The sequence below is a fragment of the Heterocephalus glaber genome, unplaced genomic scaffold (assembly GCF_053883595.1).
Source record: "Heterocephalus glaber isolate CG9 unplaced genomic scaffold, H.glaber_assembly_v1.0 deba00001472, whole genome shotgun sequence".
NCBI classification, from domain to species: Eukaryota; Metazoa; Chordata; class Mammalia; order Rodentia; family Bathyergidae; genus Heterocephalus; species Heterocephalus glaber.
The window spans coordinates 91,395,749-91,414,338 of NW_028258315.1; the positions used below are offsets into that span (position 1 = coordinate 91,395,749).

The 18,590-nt window shown below is 53.5% G+C and overlaps 1 protein-coding gene and 1 long non-coding RNA gene across 5 annotated transcripts in view; one reads left to right on the plus strand and one right to left on the minus strand.

Moving 5' to 3' along the window:
• On the minus strand, window positions 1-6,411 carry LOC101716925 (uncharacterized). Its single transcript, XR_001182334.3, has 3 exons — window positions 6,200-6,411; window positions 3,307-3,464; window positions 1-751 (listed from the first exon to the last, which is right to left on the minus strand). It is a non-coding gene; the product is annotated as an uncharacterized LOC101716925 (long non-coding RNA).
• Tkt (transketolase) overlaps window positions 5,708-18,590 on the plus strand; it is a 25,666-nt gene continuing 12,783 nt past the window's right edge. The window contains exons 1-5 of one of the 4 annotated variants that reach the window (XM_087181534.1): window positions 5,708-5,795; window positions 15,137-15,176; window positions 16,525-16,642; window positions 17,435-17,548; window positions 18,240-18,337. In XM_087181534.1, coding sequence (XP_087037660.1) covers window positions 16,559-16,642; window positions 17,435-17,548; window positions 18,240-18,337 — 296 coding nt within the window. In that variant the 5' untranslated portion in view covers window positions 5,708-5,795; window positions 15,137-15,176; window positions 16,525-16,558. Of the gene's footprint in view, window positions 5,796-6,475; window positions 6,651-15,136; window positions 15,182-15,284; window positions 15,556-16,524; window positions 16,643-17,434; window positions 17,549-18,239; window positions 18,338-18,590 lie in introns of those variants that run through there. The other 3 variants (XM_087181533.1, XM_004864344.4, XM_021243995.2) reach the window with 3 other exon arrangements.

Sequence of the window (18,590 nt, forward strand, 5' to 3'; positions counted from 1 at the left end):
GGAGGCCCAGAGGGTCAGAGCTTCAAGGAGCTAAGACCAAGATCTTTATTTGTTCCTCTTTTTATATCTTAAGCAATGAGCTGCTACATGCCGCTAGTCACTACTTTCAGTGCAGAACAGGCTACATTATTCAAAAAAGAAGTTGAAACATTACAGAGATTACAATTTATAGGAAACAGTAGATTCTGTTCCCAGACTCAAGCTATTGCAAGCCATACATCTAAATAAACATCTTCAAGGAGACATTCTTTCCTTATCTACAAGGAGCAGGGAGCACCTGGGACACAGTGAGTGCAAGTCTGGGAGATCAGCCAGCTGGGCCTTCCCAGCAACACCGTGAATACACCCACAGATCACCTATCTGTCTCTAGATCTTTTATAAATGAGAAAGAGACCAAGCGATGGAGCAAGTGAGGCAGGAGATTAGGGCACGGCAAAGCAGCTGGGCAATTGGGCGTGACCTGTCACTGGGGAAGAAATGTTACTCAGACATTCAGGACACGCATGCAGAACAGTGACTGAGCCCTGCACCCGATACCAGTCAGAGAATGCTGCCTTTTCCTTGCCCAGCCTGTTCACAGGGTGTATCTTCTCTTTTCCTGCAGAGCATTTTTTCTTCCTCTGCCCTTCTTTTAGGCTTCTTTTTCTTCTTCTTTTGCCATAAACATCAAACTTTCATGTTCATCAGTTGTTCCATCCAATTCTTTGAATAGGACAGTGAAAGCCTGGAAAGGATTGCTGGACACAATACCTGGTAGCAGGAGAGGAGGAAGGGCAGGGGAAGGAGTCTTAGGAATTAGGATGTGTTATGTGCATGTGCCAGCTCCCCATAATGAATGTAATTATCATACACTGCAGACATGTACTGACAAAAATTTTAAAAGTTAATAAAAAGCAAAAAAAAAAATCTTACTAAATATTACAAAGCTAAATATTCTTTGAAAAAATAACAGGATGAATTCCATGGTGTGCTCATTATTCTGTATCTCCATAAAGCCGTGTTTTTAAAAAAAGTCAACAAATGAAAAGGGAAGAGACAAGAATGCCTGTGTGCTTGGGTGAGCTGGCTGGGTCATTTCTCTCCTGCCTTTAGGTTCCCTCTCCCTGCCCTTACGCGCCTCACAAGGGGTCCCCACCCACCTGCTGCACAGGGCCCAGAGTTCTGAAGATGTCCTAGAGAAAGACATTTCCAGAAACTCCTCCAATTCTTTCTTCTCCTTGCACTTCCCTTTGTTTCCTGGCCATGGGGGTCGACACTCTTCAGCCTCTACACATCACTGCCTGTACTGTGTGTGCGTGCACACACACGCACACACACACACGATTTACAAAAGTGAGGAAACTGGGTTCCAAGGAAGAGCAAAGATCCACCCAAGGCCAAATATGCTTTGGATCCCCTCACTCCACTCGCTTTCCCAAGCCAAGGGCAGGCCCTCACCATTAGAGGCAAAGGTGACAGAGCCAGCAGGACCAGTCTGGCTAGGGAGCTCTTTGCCAGAGAGGCATGCAGAGCTCTGGAAAGATCACCACCTCTGACCCAGTAGTTTCTAGTTTAGGGCTCTGGTTCAGAAAATGGCCTGCCAGGAGGAGAAGGATGTGGAGACCAAAAATTTATGTGAAGGTAACATACACAGCATGGCAGAAACGGGGAACCGTCCAATACCCCTTCTTAGGGATGGTGTGTGGATGAGGACGGCACCCTATGACTGCACAACACACTGCTAGTAAAATAATGTATTTGAAGAATTTTTTAAAACTAGAGGGGAAAATGTATGAAAACTGGTACCTTTAATATGATCCTAACATTCTTGAAAAATAGATAACAGCAAATACACACTGAGCGGTGACTGTTTTCAGCCTTGCCTGACCATCTAAGGTACCTCTGCGCCAATGCCCTAGCCCCTGACCCATGATCCTGTTTTATGGTCTTCGTAACAATTATACTAAATCAGTATTTGTCAAATGAATGAATACCCTTAGCAGTGGTCCCATTTGGGTGGGGTTTTTTTGGGGAGGGGGGTACCGGAGATTGAACTCAGGTCCTTGAGCTTGCAAGGCAGGTGGTGGAACCACTGAGCTAAATCCCTGGCCCAGGTTACTTTTAAATATTCTGTATTTTCCAGGTCTTTACAATGTGTATGTTTTATTTTTATTATCAGAAGTTAAAAGTGTTTTTTAAAACATAAGAACAATTCAAGCTGGGCATGATGCTGTATTCCTGTAATCCCAGCACTCTGGGAGGCTGAGGCAGAAGAATCACAAATTTGAGCCCAGCTTAGTGATTTAGTGAGAAATTAAATTAGTCTCAAAATTTAAAAAAAAAAAACGCTGCAGATATAGCTCAGTGGATGGCTTTAGGTGTAGTCCTGGGACCAGAAAAAATTTTTTAAAAGGTGAGCCAGGCATGGTGGCACAGGCCTGTAATCCCAGCACTCAGGAGGCTGAGGCAGTAGGACTGCCGAGAGTTCGAGGCCAGCCTGGACTACAGAGTTCAGGATCAGCCTGATCTACAAAGGGAGACCCTGTCTCAAAATCCCCCCACCCCCAAAAAAGGAAAAGAAATCCATACAGGAGAAGCAAGTACCCATATGCAGGCCCCCACAAGGTGGGGCATTCGACCCATGAGGATTCATCCCAGGCCCTGCAGGCTGCGAGCCGAGCCTTGGACACAAGTCAAAGGAAGTGTCTCAGGGACACAGACATGGACACCAGCTCCTCTGCAGGCCTGTGCAGGCCGGGATGTGCAGCACCCAGCCCAGGCGTGCCCCGAAGGCACACACGAAGATCCAGCCCTGCCAGGGCGATGCCCAGCACTGTCACTCAGGAACACAGCTGCTCAGGGCCACTCATGCCTCATTGGTGCCCGACCAATGGACAGTGGGTACAGACATGCCAGGGCACACCAGGACACCTTTGCCCTGCGTTGCATGCAGCCAGCCAAGCAAGGGCAGGACCACACGGAGCCCGGGGCTTTGTCCTCAACCCAGAAACATCCAGGCAGCAGCCTGGCTTATGAAACAGGAGCACCTTTATATAATCATGGGAAATGAAGAAAAAGCACATTCATGCGAAGGCAACCCCCACAACAGTGTTTTTGAAGATAGAATTTTACTTTGTGTTCTTCTGATTATAAAAGCCAACCATGTTTGTTACTGCTAAATCCCAACAGAAGAAAAATGGGTAAGAAGAAAGTGTAAGTCCTCCCCTCTGCACCCTCCACAACCCCCTGCTCAAACCTATCTTCATGCTTTGCCCATGCACACATGCGCACACACGTTTTTATTTGTTTTTGACAGAGAGGCTCACCTCCACCTGCTCTTCTAGCCTTTGCTTTTACTTGGTTAACAACATATCGTGAAGCCAAGTGTGGTAGTGCATGCTTGTAATCCCAGCACTCTGGGAGGCTGAGGCAGGAAGATGGCAAGTTCAAGCCCAGCCTGGCAGCTTAGAGACTCAGGGAGATCCTGTCTCAAAACAAAAGATTAAAAAAAGGGCTGGCGATGTAGCTCAGTGGGAAGGCCCTGGGTTCAATTCCCAGTACCACAGAAGTAAACATTTTAAAAATGTGTCAATGCCGGGGATTTAGCTCAGTGGTGCCGCCGCCTGCCTTGCAAGTGCAAGGTTCCGAGTTTGATCCCCGGTACTAAAAAAAAGTGTCATTGCCACCTTGACATCACCTGCAGACCTTGACTGCTCCCTCAGCCCTGTGGAGCACCCAGCAAAGCATGGACCCCTGGGCTGTCTAGCTTCAGTACTGTCCTGGCAGGCCGGCCTGTGATTTTTCCCAAGTTTCCTGAGCCCCAGCACCATTGACTGAGGTCTTATCAGCAATGCAGGGCACATTCCAGAGGCTGATTTGGGTTAGATGTGGTGCTGAGACCTGCATGCTTAATACCTGCTTTGGGCACTGTGATCTGGAGCTGGAGGATGTTGTATCCGCTGGAATCACTAAGGAGCAACATTTTCCCACAGGTCCCTCCACTTTCTGCCCCTAAATCAAGATCTGTTAGAGGAATGCAGGTTTGCTCTTCCCCTGGATCGGGTGGAATGACGCCAACTGGGCTACTCAACCCCACTGCCCCTGCCCTCCTTCACTGTAGCCGTGTTTGGGGCGGGGAGCATCTAAGAGCTCAGCGCAGGCACAGCAGGCCGGTCCAAGTAGACGAGCCCCGCAGAGCCTTCCCTGCGGCAGCCTGGGCCCTCCTGTGAAGGCCCAGTCCAGGCCCAGGGCCAACAGCAGGATTAGCTGGGCCCTGGCTCTGCCCTGGTCTTAGCCAAGGCCCATGTGCTTGGTGGGCTCCAGAAGGTGCTGAGTAGTGATGCCACCAGGGTGGGGCAAGTCTCAGGGGCAACAGGAGACAGAGCTGTGTGTGTGTGTGAGAGGGAGAGGGCCAGTGTATGTGGGGGGTGCCCACGTGTGGGTGTGAAGGACTAGGAATGCACAGGGCGACTGTGTGAGACTGAGCCAGAGTGTGTGCGGAAGAGTGTGCAGGTGAGGGAGGGTGTGTGGGTCTGTGCAAGTGTGTGTCAGGGCAACCCCAAGTCCTGCGCTTCCTCCGCCTGGCCCAAGTGCAGCCCTTTGGGGTCCCCACAGCAACCCCACCGGAACTGAGAATCACGGCCCTGCAGGCCCTTCTCCCACCTCGATACACCACCCTCTCCTCGCTGAGCAGCCCCGCCTCGCCTGCTGAGGTGCAGCTCTGCGCCCCCTGCTCCCCGTTCTGCCCCAGGCCACCTTTACAAGAGTCAAAAGCCACTCCCCAGTAAGCACCCGCAGGACCCCTAGTTCCCTCTCCTGCAGGTTTTGGTAATCCTGGAGGCCCTAGGAGCTGGCTATGGGGGACTGCACTGCCCTGGCTCCCTGAGGGTGCCCTTCACCCTAGGCCCTGCGTGAGTCCTGTGTAGGGCAGTTCGAACTCTGCTGTCAGTTTGCCTTGGCCTTTGCTGTCACCTGAGCCTGGCAGCAGGGCGACTGCACCACTTCCTTTGAAGAGAGCACCAACAGAGCACCTTTGTGTCTCAAATCCTGGGGAGGCTGAAATGGAGGCTGCGGGCTGGGGCAGCCAGAGTCCCTCCCCTGAGGACTCCCTGACAGCCAGGGTGCAGTTGACACCTGCTGGCTGTGCGACCTCGGGCATATCACTTCACAGCACTGCTTTCATTTCCAGGCCTTTATTGAGCACCTACAGCGAATGAGAGACAGGCTCTGGCCCCTGGGGCTACAGCCAGGGAGGAGACCTCATCCCAGCTCCCCCAGAGCTGACACAAGATAATGAAGGTAGAAGGAGAGCCCTGCAGAGACGGGAGGCAGTGTGATGGGAAGGAAAAGCTGCTCTCTCGATGCAGACAAAATGAAGAGCTGCAATAAGGGCTTTACTGGCTCAGCGCACAGCAGGCACAAAACCTCTAGGTGGGACTGAGCTTGGTGTTTTGTAAGAAAGAAAGAAGTCCAGCGCACTGAAGTGTCTGGAAGGGGGCTGAATTTTATTCCAAGCATAGAGGGAGGTTAGCGGGGGGCTAAGCTGGGGAGCACCAGTTTTCCCGGCAGCTGTGGCGAGAGTGAACGGAAGCTGAAAGGCTGAGGGGCGAGGGGAGCAGCGTAGCAAGGTGTCCGCTGGAAACCAGGCAGGATCCAGTGCCTCTTCCCCAGTGCCATGTGACTCGTGTGCCTAAATAAAGACCCAGGACGTGGGGCAGGGGCCAGCATGGGCAGCGCCTCCAGCCAGCCCAGGATTCTGGGTCCAAAGCTGACCCTGGGGAACACTAAGAGCAGGGAACTGTGGCTGGAATCCCAGGTGAGCTGAGCCCCATTTGTGTGGAACTCCAGTATGAGAAGAAGCCTCTCTGGGCTTCCTAGAGGTCCTCGACGAGGTGGGGGGATTTTTCTCTCAAGCATTACTGTCTCTCCGGGGCCACAATGAGTGGTTGCAGCGGGGAGACTGCACTTTGGAATAAGAAAACCACCGCCCTGGGGACCATAGAGCTGGGAAGGCAGAGAGCTGTCCAAGGATCTCAGGGTTCACCTCTTTCATCAGATAGTGAGTAGCCCGAGGCCAGAGGTGGCCCCTGTCAGGCCTCTGAGGGTGGCACACCCCGGGGGCCACGGCAGTCCAATCCCAGCCCACCGCCCTCACCAGCCAGACGCCATGGGCCGGCCCGCTGGAGCCAGGTGCTGGAGGATGCCATAACCTTCACTGACCTTGCCTGATCTTGATCCGCTCACCTCTCAAGTGGGGTTAGCGGCGATCACCTGCCCTCCAATCCCACCCAAGACTGACTGTGTGGAGGAAGCAGAATAGCCTTCGAGTCAGCAGCCGAGTTGAGCCAAACTTCGAACCCCGAGCAGTCGTAGTGCACCCGGCTAAAGCCCTAAGGCCCCGCAGGGCGGCCGGGGCGGGGCGGGGCGGGGCGCAGCGGGCCTGGGGTGATCTGAGCCCCGCCCTCCGCCGCGCCCCGCCCCGTGGGCGGAGCCGCGGAGGCTTAAAGCGCCCCCCCCCGCTCCGCGCCCGGACCTGTGGAAGCCACACGCCGCCCGGCCGCGCCATGGAAGCCTACCACAAGCCTGACCAGCAGAAGCTGCAGGCCCTGAAGGACACGGCCAACCGCTTGCGCATCAGCTCCATCCAGGCCACCACGGCGGCCGGCTCGGGGTGAGCGCGGGCCCGGGCGGGCGGGGGTCCCGCGGCCTCGCCGCTCGGGGGCACGCTGCACAGTGCCACCGCGAGGCCTGGGGCCAGGCGCGCACCCGGTCTTCCCGGCGCGGCGTGCGGGCCTCTCGCGGTGGTGCCCCCAGCGGCACCGTGGCGCTGCGGAGCCTCCCATGCGGCCTCTGCCGTGCGGCCCCGTGCTGCTGCCCCGAGAGCCCGGCCCTCGGCGTGCGCTCCTGATCCTGCCCTCCAGCCTGTGGGCGCCCCGGCCCACGCTCCTCCCTGCACAGGGGGAAACTGAGGCTCCGAGTTCGAGCCGGTGCCCGGGGCCGCGCACCGGGGGAGCTGGCGCTCGAGCAGGTGCAGTCCTAATTGTGAATGCCTGTTCGACCCACCATCTTGGAGGAGACGGCCCGGCCTTCTCCGCGCTGCCGACCGTGCCCCCCCTCCCCCTGCACCCTCAGCCGTGGGCTGGGGCCGCGAGAGCGCCAGGGTGGGGACGGGAAGGTGGTGGGGTGGAAGGGGAGGTCTGAGACCGACCTCGGGCGGGAAGCTGGTGTGGGGAGGTGGACGGAAGGGCACTGAAGGCCGAGTGAATGGAGGGAGGAGTTCGGGCCCAGCCGGGGTGGTAATGCCTGGCCGCGGGGTGTGGTCTTAATGAATCCAGTACTGCACTTCAGACCTGCTTTTGAGACCACTATGACGGCCAGATGCTGGGCTCAGGATATTAATTGGGGGGTTGGGTAGGGAGTGATTGCCAGAGACTTTCCAACCAGGCTGTGTGTTTAGAACAAAGACAAGATTCTGGGTTCTGGCCCACTCCATGCAGGATTTTTTTTTTTTTTTTTTTTTTTTTTTGCTACCCAGGATCAAACGCGGGACCTTGCGCTTGCGAGGCAGGCCGCCGCACCACTGAGCTAAATCCCCGGCTCCCATACAGGATTTTTTTAAGTCAGGGTCTCACGATGTCGTTCAGGCTGTCCTTGAAGTCACTAAGCCCAGGCGGGCCTTGAACTCTCACTGATCCTGCTGCCTCAGCCTCCCGAGTGCTGGGATTACTGGCGTGCCCCACCACACCAGGCCCCTTGGATATATTATTTTTATTTTTATTTTTATTGGATCTATTATTAAGAAGTAAAACGCTAATGCTTTTTAGGGTGGGTGTGCACTCACCCTTTGTGCCCTTAAGAGAAGGTTTGGACCTCTTGTAAGCTCTTTCCCTCCCACCCCACTCCGGAGCATACTTTGGACCTGTTATCTCTCCTGGGGTATTCCTGCCCAGGCAGGGACCTGACTTCTGCCAGTGCCCCCCAGCTCTGGCCTGGCCTGGCCTGTAGTAGATCTACTACACACCTTGTACTGCTTGTTCAGTACTACTGGATCAGCTTCCCTTGGCCAGTTCTCGGCGTCAGGGATCTAGCTGGCGAGGTACAGTTCTCCAACCAGTGTTGTCTATCTGACAGCTTACGGGGCTAGGTAAGATGTGTGGGCATTTACAGAGTCACTTAGTGGCTACTACATATTCCTGGTGTGATACAGCATCCGTTGTTGCATTCTGTGAGGTAAAACGTGTTCCCTTTGTGTAGATATGGACACTGAGACTGGTGTGCTACTGTGATTTGCCGCAGCTGGTACTTGGTGGCTACTGACACTGCCCTATGTGGGGCTGTTATCAGGAAGTCCTCTTGGGCATCTGGACAGCACCGGACTGAGGAATGGAGGGCAGTAGCAAACAGGAAGGTCAGGTGCATCCACAGCAGATGGTTTGAAAGGTACTTGGAGAGAAATAAAGTCATATTTACAACTGTAGGGGTCTCTGAAACACAGCTGCCAAGTGGATCTTCTGGTCCGTGTTGCATAGTTGCCACCCAGGAAAGCTACTGGATGTGGCTACAGAGTTACACCCATGTTTACATTGTAGCCTAAGGGTGGAACTCCCTGAACTCAAGAAGTATCCTTTCACCAAAAGAAAGGGGTATGTAAATGATTCCTCTGTGAGATAGTGTGTGTAAAAGATACGGGAAGCAGTACTTAGAAAAAAATATTTTCAGGGCCGGGATTTAGCTCAGTGGTTCCGGCGCCTGCCTCGCAAGCACAAGGTCCCGAGTTCGATCCCCAGCACCAAAAAAAAAAAAAAGAAAAAGAAAAAAATATTTTCAGAAGGAAGTAACTGCTATGCAACCCCTGACACAAGAGATTTTGAAAGGTGCGTGCAAGAGTTTGTGTGTACAAAATTATTTGAGGAAGCTTTGAGACATGGGCAGTGTTGGGGTTTCCCTGTGTTTGAGGTCTTCTGTTGCCTCACCTCATTGTGAAGCCTGGGTACTGAAATCCTGTCAGGGTGTCAGGGAACGCGGAATCTGGTGAGGAAACAGGACTTGGGGCCAGTCTTTCTTGGGCACCCACTGAGGCTGGACCCATGCTGTTGGTTTCAGGGTTGGGAAGTCGCAGCTTCTCACAGCTTCCCCATTCCTGAACCAGTCACCAGACCCCAGGAGGTGACACTGGGTTCTCTGTGGGGAGCTGGCCTGGAGGTGGAGGGATGGAGCCTTAACAGAGGCCTTTTTGTTGAGGCAGCACCCACAGTGGCCAGCGTGCCTCTGGGGTCAGCTCCCTCCATGTGCTGCGGGCACCATGGCAAGGGTCCAACTAACTCATCCAAGCTTTACGGAAGGAGAGGAAACTCCAGTGGCCTTGTCAGAAGTGGCCAGGATGCTGGGGCTGGTGATAAAGATTTCTCAGTTCTGCTTACTGGCATACACAGGGTTATCCAAATGGAGCCACGTGTCATCTGAGGATGCCATCCCAGTCAGGCCTGATTGAAAGGGGACGGTGCTCTGTGCTTTCAACAAGTCCCCCAGGACTTTGGCCCACAGCTTTGGGGAAGGCATCCAGCAGGTAACAGGTGAGCAGACCTGGCTAGTGGACAGGATGAGATGGGGAATGTAACCTGGCTTTTCTGAGCAGCTGTGCCCTCATCAGAAGGCCCATCCACAGCCTCACCCTCTCCACCTTTAGAGGAGTGGGTAATAGGTAGGTGGAGTATCAGCCCTTTTTCATTTTGAATGAAAACATCTCAGGCTGGCTAACTTTAGCTCACAGTTGTAGATGCTGATGGTCCAGCAAGCTCCCTTCTCCCCATGATGGATGGCAGTGGTAGGTGTGTGTGGAAGGGAGAGATTACATCTTGAAACCAGAAGCCAGAGGGCAGATGGTCCCACGGTTCTTTCTGAGCAGGTGCCCAGGTGACTTCCGCTGGGCTGCACTTTGCAGAGGCTCGGTCCCACCTCTACACTGTCTTCAGGACCAGGCCTTCAGCACACGAACCCTTGAGGGTCAGATAGCGTCCAAACTAGTTCAACAGGTGGTTTTCCGGCTAGGTCCCTGAGAGTGGAGCAGGGTGCCAGAGTGGGTCCTGCCACCTGATGGTATTTGTTTTATATCCTGGTAATCACGTGGCCTGGGAGTGGCTGGGATTGCATCCCTGCTGCCTAGCTCTGACGTTCAGAGGTGTTTTGGCTGAGTATTCCAAGACCCCCTCAGGACCTGAGTGGGGACAGCCTCTCTGGGCAGAAAAGGCTGCCTGGCGCCTGCTTCTTCATTCAGGCTGTCCTGGGACCTCTGGCTCCTGCCCAAGCCTGCCCCTGACTGAGGCAAGAGCAGAGCAGTTCAGATTGCTGCAGCAGCAGCCCCATTGCTCAACTCAGTGTGAGGACACCTAGCTGCCCCACAGTGACTGGGTTCTTTGCCCGAGTGACCTCAGCTCAGCAGGGCTAATGGTCAGCGCTTCTGGAGGCCCAGGAACAAGGTGCAGCCCTCTGGTCAGGGTTGGGTGGAACATCCTGGTGGCTTCCTGCAAACTCTAACCCTGGCTCCTGTTGCAGTGACCCTGGATTTAGGCCATTTTGGCAGGCCCGTTGTCACCAGAGCCTGGTCCCACAAAATCAGGAACTTTCTTGTTGCCACAGACCACAGACCCTGGACTCCCAGAGCACTCTCGGGAGGGCAGGGACCTGCACAGAGCCTGGGGAGGTAGGGTGGGGTGGCTGGACTGGCAGCTGGGGTCACAGGCAGGGCTGCCCAATTAGTCAGGGAAGCACTGACACCTGAGAACTTCCTTCATGGAGCGGATTCTTCCTTTTTTAAAAATGAAACTAACAGCTTTGTGGAGGAGTAATTTGCATATAATTTAATTGTACATCTTGGGCATTTCAAATAAACTTACCACATCACATCAGATTTTAGGACATTTCATTGCCCCTAAAAGATCCCTCCTGACCATTTGTAGTCTTCCTATTCACCCCCACCCCCAGCCCCTGTCTATGAGTTTAATTCTGGGCATTTCATATAAATGGAATCATACGAAATGAGGCCTTTTGGGCTGGCTTCTTTCACTTAGCATAATTTTTCGAAGTCATCACGTGGTAGCATGAATTAGAGCTTCATTGCTTTCTAGGGCTGAATATTCCGTTGTATGAGTATTCCACATCTTACCATCTGTTCACCAGTGTCCCTCGGTGTTTTGCTTTTGTCTTAGCTCTGCTGTTGGCAGGCAGTGTCCTTGACCAAGTACTGGTCTTCTTTGGACTTTGGTGGTCTCATCCTCAAGATTCGGAGGTTAACTGAGTAACTCAATTTCTACCCTGTACTGTGTCCTTTACACACACGACCTCCTTAAGCCAGGTTCTCTTATCACTCACTGCACAGAGAAAACTGAGGCTCAGAGAGAGAGGTCACAGCCCAGGGTCAAGAGTCAGATCCACCATTCACTCATTTGTGTCCTGAGTGTGTGCAGCGTGCTGTTCAGGTTTGAGGACACATCAGAGACGGGCCCAAGGTCCCTTGTCCTCGCATGTGCATTCAGCAGGATGGACAGACAGTGAGGGACCACATAGTGTACTAGGAAGGGCTTCCTAGAGAAGGTGACATGGGCATAGATCTGAAGAAACGCCCTGGGCCTGGAGTCAGGTTCATACTAGGCAAGGGGCCATCTTTGTAGTTTGAGAACTTCTACCCTGGTGACACAGATTCTCAGTTTATTAGTGTATGTTTGTAATACCTAATAAATTCATATGGGGAATTGGTACATATACATATCCCATCTTGAGCCTCTGTACTTTCCCCTCTCTCCCATCTCCCCCAAATACTGTATTTATTCTTTTTTTTGGTACCGGGAATCGAACTTGGGTCCTTGCACTTGTGTAGCAGGTGGCGAAACCACCGAGCTAAATCCTCGGCCCTGTATTTATTCTTTATTAATTATTTCTTTTTTTTTTTTTTTTGGTACCAGGGATTGAACTCGGGTCCTTGTGCTTGTAAGGTAGGCGGCAGAACCACTGAGCTAAATCCCCGGCCCCATTAATTATTTCTTTTGAGACAGGGCCTTACTATGTAAGACAGCGTAGCCCATGCAAACATTGAATTTGAGGTAGTCCTGTCTCAGCCTCCCAAGGGCTGGGATTACAGGTGTGCACCACAACATTCAGCCCAAATATTTTTTTAAATCAGTATATACATAAAGGAGATGAATACTGTTTATGTTGTAAACAGTGAATCTAGCCACTACCGGGCAGAAGAACTAGACTGTCACAGTAGGTTTGAGCCTCCTGTGTGTCCCCCCTTTGGCCTCCCCCCAGAAAGAACACCTTGACGTTTTCATTGTAATTCTGTTGTTTTCTTTAGGGTATATACAGACATCTGTATACACTGCGTGTGTTCGTGTCTCTGGGCGTGTGTGCTGTTTTCACACGTAGTGGTGGGAACGTTGATGCTGGGTCTATGAGCTGCCAGTCACTCGTTCTCGCTGTACAGTGACCCCCACGTATGACTGTATTGCCGTTCATCTGTGAACTGGGGACACACACTCATTCCAGATCACGCCACTGCCGTCGGTGCGGGACACCTGTTGGTTTCCCAGAGCACGTGTGGAACATGCATGTTTGTATGTTGCTGTAAGTGGTGTTGCCGATCCTAGGGAATATGCATGTTCAGCACATTGTTTTTAATGTGGTTTAATGGTTAAACTATTACACAGGTTTTCTATTTCTTCTTGAGCTACTTTGGGTAAATTACTTTTTCGTAGAAATCTTCCAGTTTTCAAATTTATTTCCATCAGGCAGTTCAGAATATTTTACCTGTGTTTATGCCCTGACTTCCGTTTCTGATGTTTTTTTCTCACTACATTTGTCCTTTTTTTAATAGTCTTTGAGCTCACTCCGTTTTTCTTTTCCATTTTATTTTTATTTCTCTTCTTAGTTCTACTGCAGAGCTACATCCTCAGCCTTTCCTTTTTTTTTTTTAACCTTAGTGGGGATTGAACCCAAAGCTTTCTTGCTGAGCTACATCCCAAGTCCATTATTTTGAGACAGGCTCTCTAGGTTGTCTAGGCTGAACCTTGAACCTTCTCATCAGCCTCCTGAGTAGATGGGATTACAGCTGTTTTTCTTTGGGTGCTTTTTTTTTTCCTGTAACAATTTTTTTCTTTTTTTGGTACTGGGAATCGAACTCAGGACCTTGCACTTGCTTGGCAGGCACCAGAACCACTGAGCTAAATCCCCGGCCCAACTTAGTTTTGTATTTTTTAAGCATTGGGATTTATTTTGCCAAGGCCTTGAGGACACATGGCTTCTTGGTTAGTTAATTCACTGAGAGCCTTGCGACCCCTTGTCCAGCTTTGTATGGGGAGGAGCTGCTGGAGAAGGAAGCTTCCATCCTTCGCACTTGAAGGTGCCCAGTTGGGAGGAGAGCCTTTTCCTTCAAGAAAAGGAAGCGAAAGAATGAGAGAGGCCCTCCTGGTCAGGGAGCATGTAGAAGAATGTGTGTCCCCTGGAGGCGGGCAGATGACAGGGAGGGTCTTTGAGAAACTTTATTTGAGCCTAGCTTTAAACTTTCCACCAAGTGGGCTGTTCAGGAGTTGGAGCTATTTGTTTAGTGGTTTGAGGCAAGGTCTTAATCATAGTCCAAGCTCGTCTTGGGTTCTTCCTGTAGCCAAGGCTGCTGTCAAACTCCCAATCCTCTTGTAACCCTAAGAGCCAGAATTTCAGGTGCACACCGCCACACCTACAGGGTGGTTTGTGGGGTTTTTGTTTTGTTTTCTTTCAGTACTGAGGATTGAACCCAGGACCTTGCATATGCCAGGCCAGGCTCCTCCACTGAGCTACACCCTCAGGCCCATATCAGGGTTTTTAAATTTGCCTATAATCCCCGTGCAGCACAAAGAGATGGGTGGTAGGGTAGAGCCTCCATCTGACCCTCAGCCCTTCTGTAGCCATCAGCTTCCTCAGGTGTGTCAAAGAGGTACCACAAGGCGGGCCTGTCTGCAGCTTTCTAGTCGAGGCCAGCAGGATTGCTGGAAAGCTCAGGCTCTGAGGCCACAGACTCCCATGCTTCTGACCAGCTAGATAGAGGTTGAGCTAATAGGCTGAGCTTACCCAAAACTAGCTAGGAATCTTGCATATTCAGTACTTTACAGTGTAGAGAATCCTATCGCAACCCTTGATTCATTTCTTTCTTTCTTTCTTTTTTTTTTTTTGGTACTGGGGATCGAACTCAGAACCTTGTGCTTGTGAGGCAGGCAGCAGCACCACTGAGCTAACTCCCCGGCCCTATGGCTCATTTCTTCCTTCTCATCTGCCTGTGGGTCACGGTCCCAGCCCACAGAAGAGGATTTGGAGGCACCTGGTCCCCTGGCCGTTGGTGACAGGGCACTTAGCATGCATTCTCTCACTAGGTTCCCCAGGCACCTTCATGGCCTCCCCATGTGCAAGAGAAGTCAAGGTCAGGGAGGTGACACCAACAAGTCATGCAGCTCAGTGGCACAGCGCGTGTCCCCAGCCCAGGGCACTTTGCAGAGTGAGAACCTCAAAAAGACCTAAAGATTGGGGAGGAATGGAGAGGAAGCCTGGTCCTGGGTTTACCTGGTGGGTGTGAAGACGGTGTCAGCAGCTGGCCAGGCTTGGCTTTGGAGGGAGTGAAATATTGCAGGCCCACTCCCAAGCACCTGCCAAGGAGGACTTAAATGCAGTCGCCATTTATTTTCCAACTTCCACCTTCTCATGACTGACCACTTTCCTCTCTGTGTGTCCCTTCTGCCTCAGCCTGAGCATGCCTCTGCCACATGCAGAAAGCACCTGTGCTGCCCGCACCCCTTCCTGGAGCCCTCCCTAGGGCCCATGTGGGAATGTCACCCCGGGGTCAAGGATGGAAGGATTGGGCAGAGCTCCTCAAGGTCCTGTGGGCAGTTTGGCCCAGAATCCACCTACTTCCTTCCTTCCTTCCCCTACTGTGGCTTCCTCATAACGGGGCCCTGACTTGTCAAGCAGGGTCCCTGGGAATGGAGGCCCCTTGCAGGTGGGAAAGGCAGGAGGCCCACCTGACTGCTGCTTATTGCAGTATCTTCCAGATGAAGTCAGCCCCGGGAGAGAGAGATTAGAGTCCTGGCCAGGCAGGAAAGGGTTTCTTGTTTACATGTCCTCACCTCCCTCTTTCAGGTGTAGTGTCTTTTCCCATGACCGGGAGTTCGTAGACATGGTTAAGTATGAGATGGTTGTGTGCTGGGGATGTGGTACTAAACCAGCATGAACCTTTCTCCGGATTCCTTTACTAATGTCTGTGCTGGGAGTGACTCACCCTTAACCTCAAAGGCGCCCCCTGGTGGTGGGAGGCAGGCTGGGAGGGCCCCGGTGTGGCATGTGGCCTTGGCTTTGGCGTCGGGCATGTCCTGTCCTGGTGTGAAGCACCTCACGGCGCAGCCTGGGCCTGAGCCAAGCTGAACTGCATGTGAGAGAGGCGTGGGGCTGACCTCTGAGCAGAGCTGTGGTCCAGAGGGCAGCAGCCTAGCCAGGAACCGCCAGATGTCCCAGAGGAAAGCCAGCCTCCGCCTGTGCTGGGCCAGGGCCTGGGTTACCGAGTGAGTACTGAGAGAGCCAGACAGGTCTCCTCTCTAGGATGTGGTCCTCACACTTTCTGGTATGCATTCATTTGCTCAAGAGAGCTATTGAGTTATTAGAGCAAGAGTCTAATATGGGGGCTTCCTGGGCTCACTCCAGGGCCAGAAAGTTAGATCCTTGGTTTTGTTGGCCCCATTCGACCCTTGTCTGCTGGCACGAAGGGTCTTATTGTCATGACTGTAGCCTCTGTAGAAGATGAGGCTGTGTAGTTTGCTTTTAAAATTCTACACAAAAACGTGGTTCCACGTGCCACACCGGCCCTCAAAGTGCCCATTTAAAAAGCTATCAAGTACCACAGTGAGGTGATTAAAGATCTGAAACCAAATCTCTCAGGCTCCTAAAACTGCCCAAACCCCTGTGTCGAGGCTGCTGGGAGGTTTGTAGTGACTCAGCCTCACCAGGCCCTGGCTCCCTGCCCCATGGCCGGAGGACCCGTGTTTTGGGGGTGGGAGGGTGAGTGTTCCCCCACGACTGGGCAGATCCTAGGCACTCCCAGTGAGATGGGGCTCACCGTTTAGCTGCAGAGGAGCTCTTAGATTCCTACCAGGGGCCGTGGGTGGAACGGCCCTCCACACTAGCCCCTCCCCAGCTCCCCTCCCTGCCGTGGGGCAGCTTTAGGCTGGGTCTGCTGTCTCCATCCCTCCTGGGTCCCTCTCTTTCTCAGTCCAGCCAGGCCCTGGGATTTGGCCATTGCCGTAACTAAGGTCCTTGGGGAGGTGTGACAGTGCCTGACCTGCTAGCTGGCCCAGCTCCCTGGTCACTAGCAGTGGCCTCATTGAGACCCTGTGCCACCATCCCAGGGAGCAGGAGCCTGTGGCTCGATGACAGCCGAGCTGTGTGACCGCCCAGGCCCCTGTACTCAGGCCTGGGTGGGTTCTGTCGGTCGGGACTGGGGCTTTGATACATGTCTTCCTCTCTCCTGGCCGCAGCCACCCCACATCCTGCTGCAGTGCTGCTGAGATTATGGCTGTCCTCTTTTTCCACACCATGCGCTACAAGGCCCTGGACCCTCGGAACCCTAACAACGATCGCTTTGTGCTGTCCAAGGTGAGCACCTCACTGCCCGCCGCCAGCCACACCTTATAGGGGCCGGCGTCTTGCGAGCCTGGAATGATGAGCAGTCTCTAAGGAGACCTGGCCCACCGCCCCCAGGAGTCTTTTCTCTCCACCTGCACAATTTGGTCCCTCTCTGCGTCTTGCTGTGGTGCTGACCCAGCTGGTAAACTTACCCCAAGCTAAGGAATATATGACTGAATTAATGAGTTACTCTTCCATGGGGTCTAGGTACATTAACCCAAGGAATGGGGTCGGGGACAGTGGAAACCATGTTTCTTTGGAGTGTTCCATTCACACCGTGGCTTTCTACTCAAGTCTTTCTGTGTCATGCCAGCCCTCTGACTGCAGCAGAACTGGTAGAGCACCCTGCCTTGCCCCTTCCTGGTAAGAGAGCAGCCATGAGCTGGGCCACGGTTGCCCCAGGCCTGGCCCCGCAGCCTCTGGTCTCTTGGGGCAGGATTTAGAGCTCAGAAGTCTGTCCAAGTCCCTCCGGTGCCAGAAACCAGGGATTAGGGCGGCCGGCCGCCTGCTGGGGATTTGGCCTCATCCAGTTGCACAGCTGTGCCCCGCACCTGTTTTAGTGCCTGCCCAGCCGCAGCTGTGGGAACTGTGGGCTGAAAACCAAGAGGCTGGAGAGAGATGAAAGGGGAGAAGTGGCCCTCACGGGCTTCCTCCCCTGAAACGGATGCCTGGCCACAGCTCAGCCACGTCCTGGGCGTCAGTGTGCAGGGACAGCCCCACATTGAGTTCTCCATTTGACTCCTCTCGCCCACCTCCCGACAGGGCCACGCGGCTCCCATCCTGTATGCTGTCTGGGCTGAAGCTGGCTTCCTGCCCGAGGCGGAGCTGCTGAACCTGAGGAAGATCAGCTCCGATCTGGATGGACACCCTGTCCCGGTCAGTGCACCAGCAGCCACCTCCCCAGGCTGTGCCCTTCTCCTTCCTCTTTCGCTGGTCTGAAGGAGGGGCAGGGGAGGCCACTGAGAAGCTGGAGGTGTTGAAAGGCAGCAGGGGAGACTGAGATGAGGAAGGAAAGATGTGGGTTTAAGGGGTACGTTGCATTCACCCCAAGTGTTGCAAAGGGCAGGTCCTTTTGAGCCGCTAGCCAACCTGTTCTGGTGGACTTCAAGGAGGTCCCCTCCGGGACCCCTCCCCACTGAGTCCCGGCCAGCTAGCGGTCCACAGGCACCTCACCAGGGAGGTAGGAGCAGGACGCTGGTGATGCCCAGGAGAGGAGCCCTGCCCGCTCTTCAGGGTGCCAGCTGGCATCCCGCAGAAACCATCACCGTGGTCTGGGTGCAACATTCTACGTCAGTTTTATGGTGAATTCTCCAGCCATTTTATCTGGTGGACTTTGTACAGGCAAGACTGATTAGGGCTCAGAAAGGGTTAGTCCCCAGCCTTCAGTCACACAGCTTGCTAGAGGACTCTGGTATGAGAATGAGAAGCCGCGTCCTGGGGGCGGCCTGTCCTGGGGGCGGCCTCCTTCGGGAGGGTGGCTTGCTGGGTCTGGGTGGGGGCTGGGGTTGACTTGAGACCGTGTGCTGCTCTCTCCCACCTGTGAGTAACTGGCTCTCTGTCCTGACAGAAACAAGCTTTCACGGATGTGGCCACTGGCTCCCTGGGCCAGGGCCTGGGGGCCGCTTGTGGAATGGCCTACACCGGCAAATACTTCGACAAAGCCAGGTAACCGCCCCTCTGCCACCACACCCTCCAGAATCTGGGAAGGGTCCTCAGTGGCCCGCCCTTAGTCACCTCCCTGGCACCGCCTCTTGCCTGGCTGAGGCTGACATCTGTGGCCTGCTGTGTACTCAGAGACCCGCCGAGGAGGGTACTGAGCCCGGTACCCTTTCTAGGTGAGTGCCGAGGGCCTGTCAGAGCCCTGAGCAGTGAGAAGCAGGCCACATTTACACCCCGAGCACATGGCTCTAGCCTGTGC